Source organism: Thamnophis sirtalis, unplaced genomic scaffold (assembly GCF_051295495.1).
Source record: "Thamnophis sirtalis isolate CommonGarterSnake01/CBP01778 unplaced genomic scaffold, rThaSir2_p1.2 scaffold_14, whole genome shotgun sequence".
In the NCBI taxonomy this organism is placed as follows: Eukaryota; Metazoa; Chordata; class Lepidosauria; order Squamata; family Natricidae; genus Thamnophis; species Thamnophis sirtalis.
The window spans coordinates 28733219-28744822 of NW_028261394.1; the positions used below are offsets into that span (position 1 = coordinate 28733219).

The 11604-nt window shown below is 44.4% G+C and overlaps 1 protein-coding gene across 1 annotated transcript in view; it reads left to right on the forward strand.

Moving 5' to 3' along the window:
- The window catches only part of GNAO1 (G protein subunit alpha o1), a 214618-nt gene extending 204273 nt beyond the window's left edge, over positions 1–10345 (forward strand). The window contains exons 7-8 of the mRNA XM_087728496.1: positions 3559–3712; positions 6540–10345. Of these exons, the coding sequence (XP_087584622.1) occupies positions 3559–3712; positions 6540–6727 (342 nt within the window). The 3' untranslated portion in view covers positions 6728–10345. The remainder of the gene's footprint in view (positions 1–3558; positions 3713–6539) is intronic.
- The last annotated feature ends 1259 nt before the right edge of the window (positions 10346–11604 follow it).

An 11604-nucleotide genomic window follows, 5' to 3' on the forward strand; every position in this document is an offset into this window, starting at 1 on the left:
TTGAGAAACACTGGTGTAGTGTGTGAAGCCGGCAAGTTTTGATTAATTTGATTTTTCCCCCTTTTAACAAACCTGTAATCCAGCAGCTCCCCCAATCTTTTGGGCATCAGGAACTGGTTCTGGGGAGAGTGGTTGGTCTGGGGACTGGAAGAGCTGTGGTTTCACATGGGGATGGAGCTTCCCATGTTTGCGTGGCCCAGTTTCTGGCATGCCACGGACCGATGCCAGTGGCCGAATTGGGGGTTGAGGAACCCCTGCTGTAATCCCTTTCATTTCCTACTTTGGAACAGGAAGAGGGGAGCTTTGCTGTTTGAGTGCGTTAAACCTACTTTGGGGTTATGCTATAGTGGCAGGAGGATCAAGGGGGTACATAATGGAAGTAGCACCATGCTGCCATGCCACAACCTCCAGCCCTTTTTGGCATGAATCAAGGTGCATCAGCCCGACGCTGCTTTTTGTCATTTCATTGAAAAACCTCCATGTTACAATTTGTTCTGTTTTCCACTTCAGAAGGGCAGGAAAATCTCGTTCCTGGTTTTTTGGAGCCTTTTGCCAATTGTTCTGACCCAGGTCCCTAAACACGGCAAATCTTCTGACGTGATCTCAAAAGATTCCTTTATTAGGAATGCCGGCAGCCCTGGCAAAAAGTTTCTCTCGCAGGCTAACACGTCCATCCGTCCAGAAGATGAATAGTTGTCGGCCACACCTATTCATCTCCACCCCCTGCCTTTTATCTCCAGAGCAAAGGTGGGGCCTTGTTAGCAGCAGTGGCTCTTCCTTCCCAAGGACTGGCCCATAGATTTCCACTGCTCTCCTCTCCTCTGCCTTCTGCTCATCCGTGCATCAGGCACTGGACCCAGCAGTTCCTCCACTTCCTCATCAGCCACCTGCAGACCTGGGGGCTGTTGACTCTCCATCTGAGGGCTGATGAACAGCCCAGGCTCCGTCTCTGTCTCTCTTTCTCTGCCAGCTCCATTCCCTCTTCTCCCTCGGAGCTCCCAGGTTGCCTTGATGCTGACTCTGACTCCCACTTTCCTCCTCTTCCACTGATTTGGCTGCTGGTGGGGCCGGTGGCCGGCAGGGCACAACACCAATATTGAATAAGGGTTCCGACGTTGGCCATCTCAAATGGTTCGACCAGAGATTTAGAGATATATCCTGTACATCACTAGGTGACTCAACAGGTGGGAGCATCTGACCGACCTTTTGCGACCTCTGAAGTTAAATAGAACTTGGCCAGTTGAGCCTTTGATGGGAGACATTCAGAGAATCCCAGGGCTGCTAAGAAGTTAAGAAGAAGAAGAAGAGGAAGAAGAGGAAGAAGAGGAAGAAGAGGAAGAAGAGGAAGGAGGAGGAGGAAGAAGAAGAAGAAGAAGAAGAAGAAGAAGAAGAAGAAGAAGAAGAAGAAGAAGAAGAAGAAGAAGAAGAAAGAAAGAAAGAAAGAAGAGGAGGAGGAGGAGAAGGAGAAGAAGCGGGTAGAAATCGATGGCAAAGTAGTTGATTATTGTTGGTTGTTATTCTCTACTGCCCAGAGTTCCCTGGAAATGGAGTAGGATATGAGCATCATTAGATAAATAAATAAAATATATGGCTGCCAAGGAAATTGCTTGGATGTGTCCATGACTTTCCAGGGAGTTGAGCACAACACAAAAGTATCTTTACCTCTATATGTATTTAATGATTTTTCCTTTCTCTCTCAATAAAAAAATAATAATGGGTCAGGAGCCTGTCTGAAGAGTCCTATGCAACCCTGTAATATATTATCCAGTCTTCTTGATATTTCCTTTTTTTTTTCTTATCATGCCTCTTTTTTCTTTCTTTTTTCCTGCTGGCTGCTTAAAATGCTTTACAGAGATATGAGTTTTGAAGGAGACGGGAGTTTGCTGAATTTCTCTTTTATATTTGCAAATTAGCTGCAGAATCTTTTTATTCTGATTTTTTTAAAAAAAATTGCATGTTTGATTGGCCGCAATGGTATTAATGATCATTTTGTATGATGTGTGAATGAGCCTCAGTCCAGTCCAAGAGTTCTTTTGATTCTTATTGTAATAATTTATTGGCTGCCATGTATTTATTAGTTACCAAATCTTAATAAAGTGCCAGCTCTTTTCTAGTGTCCGAGACACTTTTATTGGATTTCCCTCTACGGAGCACAGGGTGTTGCGATGGGTTGAGGTTAAGAGGTTGGACTTGTTGACTGGAAAACCGACAATTCAGGTTTGAGACCCAAGTGCCACGCAATGGGATGAGCTCCTGTCCTCGCCTCAGCTCTTGTCAACCTAGCAGTTTGAAAGTATGCAAATGCAAGTAGATAAATAGGTACCACTTTGGTGGGGAGGTAACAGCATTTTGTGACATCCTACTGGCCACATGACCATAGAAATGACCATACAAATGCACCACTCCATAGTATCAACAACAACTAGGGGAGTAAAAGTTGCAGAGACCCCTTTTATCTTTAGCTAACAAAGGCAGATGTGAGGAAAGCCATAGAATATAGCAGAAGATGTCCACACCACTTCTTAATAAGGACATTTTTCATCTTAACAGTTTCCTGAGAAAGAGAAAATTGCACATAGAGATTTAAAGATTTTAGAGGTTTATGGAGATGTAAAGAATTTAGAGAATACAGATTAGCATAGTGGAAGAAAGTGTTTTCGGGAAGTAACTACTGTGTTTCCCCCAAAATAAGACATAGTCGTATTTTATTTTGACCCCGAAATAAGCGCTTGCCCTTATTTTTGGGGAGGTCTTGTTATTTTTGAGGTGCAGCAGGCGGCGAGCATGGTCACCTCATGGCTGCTGCTGTGCTGCAATATTTTCAGGGAAGGCTTATTTTCCGGGTTGAGCACATGCTCTCAAAAGCCCAATTGGGCTTATTATCCAGGGAGGTCTTATTTTCAGGGAAACAGGAGAGCAGAAGATCAAAAAAGCTATGACTACCCCACTGAAATAACTCCTGGTTTTTTTTAAATTGGAGTTTATTGTGAGTTAAAGTACAAAAACAAAGAAATATCAAGGGAGAGAGGGAAGGAAGGAAAGAAAGAAAGAAAAAGAAAGAAGAAAGAAAGAAAGAAAAAAAGAAAGAAAGATGCAAGAGAAGATAAAAAGGATAAGAAAGCAGGGACTTCTAACCTTTTTCACTTTCTCAACTAGCATCTTTCTTATTCTCACCAACTCTATCATGCGAGGTGCATTTTCTGGATGACTTCAAGGAGAAAGAAAACTAGGAAGAAAACATTAGGAATTCCAAACAGTGGCAGTCTTGATCTCATGCTTTTTGTAAACCTGTATTACATGCTCAAAGTAAAGCAAAAAGAGACAGCAACATGAAGACAAAACCCAGATCCTTCATACAAATGAAACTAACCTCCAATTTTCTTACTTCTGTATCCGAAACGATGATTCACCCAAAAGGGTTCTTTAACCCTTGTTTTCACTGCCGGCTTGGCCATTGCTCTTTTCTCTTAAGCTTAACTTGGTTTCTTTCTCTCTCTCTCTCCAATCCCCCCTTTATTTCCTCCTCTCCCGCCATCTCCTTCCTTCTTTCCGATGCAGAACCGCATGCACGAGTCTTTAATGCTCTTCGACTCCATCTGTAACAACAAATTCTTCATCGATACCTCCATCATACTCTTCCTCAACAAGAAAGACCTGTTTGGTGAGAAGATCAAAAAATCGCCTCTGACCATCTGCTTCCCTGAATACACAGGTAAGTCTCGGATTCTTAGATCTGTGTTTTGCAGCCTGGCCAACGTTGAGATGCGTGGACATTGACTCCCAGAATTCCCCAGACAGCTGTGCTGGGGAATAGCCTGTTTGCATAAGTGCAAAATTCCCTTCAGACTCTGAATGGCAACCAAGGTGCGTGTGTTTTTAATCATTCTGAAGGCATCTATTTTGATTTCATTCAATAATTCAAAGATTTGGTTCAGAAGAATGAATGGAGAGTAACAGGGTCCTTATCTTAGCCTTAGAAAAGTGTTTCTTAGCTCCAGCAAACTTTAAGGACTTCAACTCCCAGAATTCTCCTGCCAGCCTGGCGAGGGAATTCTGGGTGTTGAAGTTCACTCATCTTAAAAGTTGCTGAGGTTGAGAAACACTGGTTTAGGGAGTTCCCGCCAGAGGTGGTATTCAGCCGGTTCGGACAGGATCACCCCAACCGGTAGTGGAAATTGCAGGTGGGGTCGCACACAGTCACATTTGTGAACCAGTAGGGAAAGTAAGTAAATGCCAACCCTGGTTCCCACTCTTCTATCCAGCTGTAGACAGAGCTGCAGAGGTTCCATGGAATACTAACGTGTTCTAATTCAGCTGTTGTCTTATTAACCTGGATAAGAGGGATAATTTAAAATAGCCACAGGTCATAGGGATAGCCAAATCTTGAAGGATCTTTACGTTCTCAAGTGAAATTCAAAACATGGGTTAAGTCATGGATATACTCTTTAATGATCTAGATTGGTTTTTTGAGGCACCATCTTTGTTGTACTCAAATCAATGGTGGGTTTCAAATAATTTACCAACCAGTTCTCTGCCCTAATGACCATCTGGGTAGGTGGGGCTCAGTGGTCATGTGATCATGTGGGTGTGGCCAAGTCAATGTCACTTAGGTCAATGGGCACTTCGCTTTAGTTATTACAATGGTAATAAGGGTTAACTGGAGAGGCAGTTTCTGTAAGAAGGGCAATAAAGATGAGGCTAGAAACAACACCAGAATGTTTCCTTCCTGCTTTCCTTACAGGATTAGCCCTGTAAAGTGGGAAAAAACAAAAGGAGATTTCTTCCAACAACCGGTTCTCCCAACTGCTTAGAAAGTTACCAATCGGTTCTCCTGAATTGGTGCGAACCGGCTGAATCCCACCACTGACTCAAATGCACCAGAGTTGAGTTCTAGTTGCTTAAAATGTAAAACTTCATCCCTCCTCCTTCCATCCCTGAGAAATACTGCCGTTACCCAGTGCAATTAAGAAATTTCCAGGATACAAGGAATAAAGAGTCCAGTCTTGTGTTAACACACTGCAGAGTTGCAAGCAAGAATGCAACCAAAGATGCTTTCAATGAAACTTTGTGAAGCAACACAAAACCCCTAGTTTTCTAGAGAACAACACACAGTTGCCACGTTGCTTCGCTTTGGATTGATTTGACAGCCTCCTCCATGGCTAAAAGTCCCTTTCAGGCTTGTGATTGTTCCAGAGGGGGCTGTCAGTGTGAGTGATACCAAGAGTTTCAAACGGGTAAATGACATCATGGCTTCACTTCATTGAAGTGAATTCAGTTGGCTCTACATCATGACTTGAATGGAGTCCATGTCCCAGAGGCCTATTGAGAGGGAGAGGGAGAGGAAGGGAGGGAGAGCAAAGAGGATGGGGTTCCTTGTATTACAGAGAATCTGTGCAAAAAATAAACTTCTTTGCACAAACTGTTCTAGAACGAGAACCTCTCCTGATGAACTGAAATATTTATTTCTGAAATAACATGTCAACATTATTAGGGTATAACAACACTCACTGGTCTGGGAATCCTAGAAAGTTCTGTTTTTCTTATGAAGCAGACCGATCTGGTCAGTCCAGAGATCTAGGCTGATGCCTTAACTACTACATCAAACCTGGCTGTCTAATATGGTTAGGTTTGTTCAAATAGATTTGGACACAAAAGTGGTTGGCCAATGCCTCCTTCCTGGGGCTGAGAGACAGTGAGTGGTCTATAATCACTCACTTGGCTTTGTGCCTAAGACAAAACTACAACTCTTAATCTCCTGGTATCTAGCCTGATGCCTTAACCACCACACCTGGCTCTCAAACATGGGCTAGCCTTGTTCAAATAGATTTGGGCACAGAAGCCATCTGCCAGACCCTTCTTCCTAGGTGTTTTGGCACTCCAGCGGCCAGCGGATTTGGACAATGAGGAGGTTGGGGAGGAACATGGGCCAGTCCTGGAGTCTGGGGAAGGCTCTGATGGGGGCTCTGTGTCGGAGGCAGAGAGGAGGACAGAACCATATGTCAGTTATCAGCTGCCTTCAGAGTCAGATATCAGTGAGGCAGAGGAACAGCTGGAGCCTGTTCCCAGTATGGGCATACGCAGAGTTGCCAGACGAAGGGAACAGCTAAAGAACAGGGGTTGACTTGGGAGTAAGGCCACAGGTGGACGATGAATAGGGGAATGGAGTTTGCAGGAGACCATTAGTTCGCTTCATTGGTTCATGGCTCTCCGAGACTCCTTGCCATGTTTTGCAGATATCAGCTTGGCAGCTCTCCAAGCCAGATAAAGTCTGTGACTGTAAACCTTTCCTTGGAAGACTTTGCTGGATGCGAATGAGCAGAATTCACAGTCAATTAATAAAAGCGGTTTTGTCGGGACAAGGAGTTGGCTTCATGCTGCTGGGAAGCCTCAGTCAGAACACTAGGGCTGAGAGAGAATGGCTGGCCCAGCTGGCTAAGGCAGGTTTAGAACTCAGGGCCACCTTTCTCCTAGCCCCACTACACCAAAGTTTGCCGTCGAAGTTGAACCGCCATTCCTAACAAATTCTTCTTTCTCTGCAGGACCCAACACATACGAAGACGCAGCGGCCTATATCCAAGCACAATTTGAAAGCAAAAACCGTTCGCCGAACAAGGAGATTTATTGTCACATGACCTGTGCAACAGATACAGGCAACATCCAGGTTGTATTTGATGCCGTCACCGACATCATCATTGCCAATAATCTTCGAGGCTGCGGCTTATACTGACCCCTCCCTCTCCCTCTTCCTTCCCCCTTCCTCCCATCCTGTATAGCAAGCAGCATCTTTGGAAACAATCACAGCGAGAGGGGAAAAATAATAATAATATATAATAAAATATTTGAAAAAAAAGGCAAAACAAAGTGCGAGTCTCACAAACACACACACACACACAAACACACACATAACACACACACACACACGAACACAGTAAAAATGAACCGTGCAAGTTGGTAACTAAAAAGGCATCACAATGATGCAGACAGACGCATTGTAGAGATGCACTTGTTAATTTTAATCTTGCCTCAAACGATTCCCATCTCGGGAACTTAGTTCTTCTTTCCTGTTTAAAGTAACTTGATGGCAGATAATTCAGCCTCCTTTTTTTCCCCTTCCTTCTTTCCTTCCTTCAGGAAAACATAAGAGGGAAATAATAATGAATAAGAAAATAACCGAGTGATTAAATCAGTTAATTTTTCTAAAGTGTTTAGCCGCGTCTTTAAGAAATGAACTCTCCGGCAAGTTTAAAAAGGAAACCGTTTTCTTTTAACAAAAAATAAAAAAAAAGTAGCAATGTTATTTTTTTAAAGGCATTTATGCATAGGGTGCTTTAAAAAAAGGCTTTCCCCCCTCCCCTTAGCTCTAAAGGATTTTAAAAGAAATCTTTATGTATGGAAAAGTTTCTTCAACACTGAGAGGTCCCAGTTTGTTGGTCCCATCAGCTTTTGAAGGGTTAAAAGCAAAGGGAAAGGGAAAGGGAAAATTGAAAAAAAATGTGCACAGAACACAGGCTTCCCCTGCGTCCCTCCACCAAGAGACCACACTGTACAGCCACCTCACCCTACCCTTGGCTTGATAGGAATCCCTTCCTTTTCCCCAAGCAAAATTTGGCCCTTCCTATTTCCCCTTCCCATCCACAAGGGAGGCCAAGAAAGAGGGAAATCCCATCCATGGTTTGAAAGTTGGGCTTACCACATTGGCCCCATCACACAAGGAGAGGACATTCACCCTTGCATGTCAAAGACATGGCCAAATGACCAAGGAGCAATGCACCACTGAGGTAGTACAACGTTTATTAAAAGTAAAGGTTTTCCCATCTAGTCATGTCCGACTCTGGGGCACGGTGCTCATCCCCATTTCTTGGCCAAGGGTTGCCAGCGTTGTCCGAAGAGATCCCCATGGTCATGTGGCCAGCATGACATGACAGAGCGCTGTTATCTTCCTGCAGAAGGGTTACCTATTCATCTACTCGCATTTGCATGCTTTCGAACGGCTAGGTGGTGTAGAAGCACCTAGAACCAATAACATTTATTATTTGGCTGTAACTAGGAGAGGGGATCCTTTTAGTGCTTATTTGGAAGTACCCCCATCCATGCATGCAACACCCACCTTTGTGTTCAGGCCCAAACCATCTTCTGACCTTTCTAGAGTAGACTTTCTGCTCCCAAACTCCAGCCTCAGGTTGACACAAGCTTTCTTTTTTTTGCATTGCATTGACGTGTCCTGCTGTGTTAGAATCGTGGCTAGTTTTATGAGATGCAATGAAAGGGAGTCTTTGCCCAACTCTTTTGATATTTGGGAGGCGAACAAGTCAACTCCAAAAGAGAAGATGAGAAGAATCAAAAATTTGCTCAACAAGGGTGCTGGGGAACAGTGGTGGGTTCCGACCGGTTTGGCCCGGTTTGGCCACACTGGTAGTGGTATGGCGGCCTGGATTGCTGGAAGTGGCAGAGACCCAGGCCTGCCATGCCCCCGAACTGGTTCCCTCGTTGCCGTTGCCGCCATGTTTTTTAGGTCTGTGCATGCACAGAACAACTTTAATTGAACTGTGCATGTTTGAGAAGCACCCGGTGCGAGCACACTGGCATTAAAGCCGGGCAGAACCCACCCCTGCTGGGGAAGGGTTGCTCAAGTCCTTCCTGTTGACACATGCAAGCAACACCCAACCACGCCTTCATATCTACACAGACTCACCTACATGCCACCTTTTGCTCGCTCCCTCTCTCCATACACACACACAAATGGAGTGAACCAATGCTGAGGAAGGCAGCATCACCTTCCGAGATGGTTGTGACGGTCCCCATCAGAACTTTGATGGTTGAAAAGGGGCCTCCTTGTTTTGCTTTGTTTGGGAATTGGCCAGAGGAGATCCTCATAATAGACAATAGAGCAAATGACCCAGACGTTAGGGGAATTTTGGTCTTGCCTCCCCAATCCTTCCTATTATAACAGGTGCTGTTTTTTGTCCACGGGACAAGGAGAAATGGAGGCAGTATGATCAAGACATTTCCCACACACCTTAGGTTTGAAGCTCATAAGATGTAGATTTAGATGCACCAAGATGGCCAGGAAACACCAATGGGAAATATCCAGGTTTATTGTCATAGTCATAGTCATTGCTATACATATTCACAACCTCCTCCCTCCCCTTGATCCTTCATTAAAGTCCTCCCAAAACACTTTTGGGCACTACCATCACTTTAGGACTGGCCAAGAAAACGGGGTACATTTTATTTGGGGTGGGGGAGAAGGGTTTAATAATGATTGTTCTGCTTGTCTCGTTCACTCTCTGGTTTTGTATTTTGTTTCTACGAAAGCACAGCTGTCACTGGGTCCAAGGGGCCGAAATTCTCTCTGTGATCTTGTTTTGATGTTTGTTCTTCTTTGAAGGCCACTTTGTACCATACACCATTTTCAGTCTTCTTTTTCTTTTTTCTTTTTGGGAAATGGATTAATTGGGTTGGGAGGATTTTTTTAAAAATTCCTCTCTCTGAATTTTATTTTATTTTTTAAAGTTTCCATGCTCCCCATGAATCCATTTCTTCATCTTGCTTTTCATTCCCTTCTTCCTTTTCCAGTCCTTTTGTTTTGTGGTGGTATCCCTTGTTTCTCTTTCTCTTTTTCTCTGTCTCTCCCCCTCCCTCTCTCTCTGTCTCTTCCTCCATCTCTTCCTCCTTCTCTCCCCCTCTTCCTCCCTCTCTCCCTTCCTCGTTCTCCCTTTCTCTCTTTCTCCCTTTCTCCCTCTCTTCCTCCCTCTCTCGTTCTCTCTTCCTCCCTCTCTCCCCATCTCTTTCTCTCTCTTCCTCCCACTCTCTCTTTCTCTCTCTCTTCCTCCCTCTCTTCCTCTCTCTCTCGTGGGGTTGTTTGTGCTGCAAAAACAAACAAAAAAGACAAAAAAACTAGGAAAAAATGAAATAAAAATTAAAAACACACATAAAAAGCAACAAAAAATGAAAAAAAAATATGAAAACCAAAATCGAATGTAGTGTTTCTATTATTTTAAAAGCCACCATTTTCATGATCAACATTTTGTCATTTCTACTCTGATTAAGCAATCAGAGATTCTTCACATTTCACTTGTAAGAAGTACCTTTGCTGGAAAAAGCCAATTGCACCCTTTTTTCAATTAAAATCTGGAACAAAAATGCAGAAGAAAACTAAACACACACACAAACATACACACACAAACAAAACCTTTACACATCTCTTTAAAAAATGCCAGATCTTTCTAAGCCTTTCTATTACTAATTGGTGAGGTTTCTGTGATCTATTAGACACTGCCAATTTCTTTCTCTGACTAATGGAAAAATTCATGTGTAGCTTAATAAAGAGAATGTTTGTCTGTACCACCAAGAGTCTTCCTCTTTCACCTTTTGGTTGTTGTTTAATTGTGGTTTTCTTTTGTAGACAACATGAGTGTGAAGACATGTCCCATTTGGGCCAGTCTGACAGCCCTCTTACCTTTCCTTAATCTCTCGTTAAATATACCAAATTAAAGAGAGGATCAGGTTGGGCAGCTAGTTGGTGTCAGTCTAGCCGCAGCTACTCCCTAGGAAAGAAAGACCCTTGACTCCATAGGATTTAGAGAAAAGGTATTTGTACTAGAGATGATGCATGCAGCACGGATGAGGCAAGCTTGGAGGAAAAACCATGCAAAAATCATAGATTGGAAGCAATCTCCCCATGTCCAAAACCCTCTCCCTTGGGAGCCCAGTCAAATCAGGTCTCATTCTGATGTTTTGGGAGCTTTGTGCCACAGGAGCCTGTATACATTCCTTACCCAGGTCTGGCGTCCTTGAAGCTTGGCAGATGCAGGGGTGGGCTTCAAAATTTTTAGCAAGGGGTTCTCTGCCTGGTTGCTGGGTGGGTGTGGCCATGGTGGGCATGGCCTAGTCAGACTCCTGCACCACAGCAGGGAAGGGGCATTTTTGCCCTCCCTGGGCTCTGGAGGCTTTCCTCGAGCCTCTGGGAGGGCGAAAATGGCCTCCCCAGGCTCCGCATGGACCCTGCACTTACCTGCATGCAAAACGGGTTGCGTGAGGGCACCTGAGAGGGGGGTGCCAGCCAGGAGTGGGATTTGGGGGTTCTCCAAACTGCACAGCTAGAGGTTCTCCCAAACCCCTGTGAACCCCCAGTAGCCCACCCCTGGAGCAGATGGATCAGTTTGGCACCTCTGGTTCCTGTTAGCATCCATACTCCCCAATTCCCCACAACATTCCTTCATGCTTCCAGCACATGTCCCCTCCCAGATGCCCCCTCCTCCCCTGGCCATGGCGAGCTTCAAAGAAAGCGAAGATGAGCAACTGACCGTTGGTCTAGAAGTCCTCCAAGATCCCTTCCAACCCTATGATCCGAAGTCCTAGAACTAGAATGATCTCACAAATGTATTTAAGCAACTACCGTGTACTGCTGTGGGTTTTGTGTATTTGGGGGCAAGCGAAAATGGGTGGGTTGTTGCACTGGCCACCACCAATCTTCGCCCCTACCTATTTAGCTATGAGAGGACCTTCTCTTGTGAAATGGCTTCTTGTCAGGCACAAACAACCAGAACAACTTGTGGATAACCTTAAGTGGAAACTTTACTGCTAGTCACCAATGTTACCAGA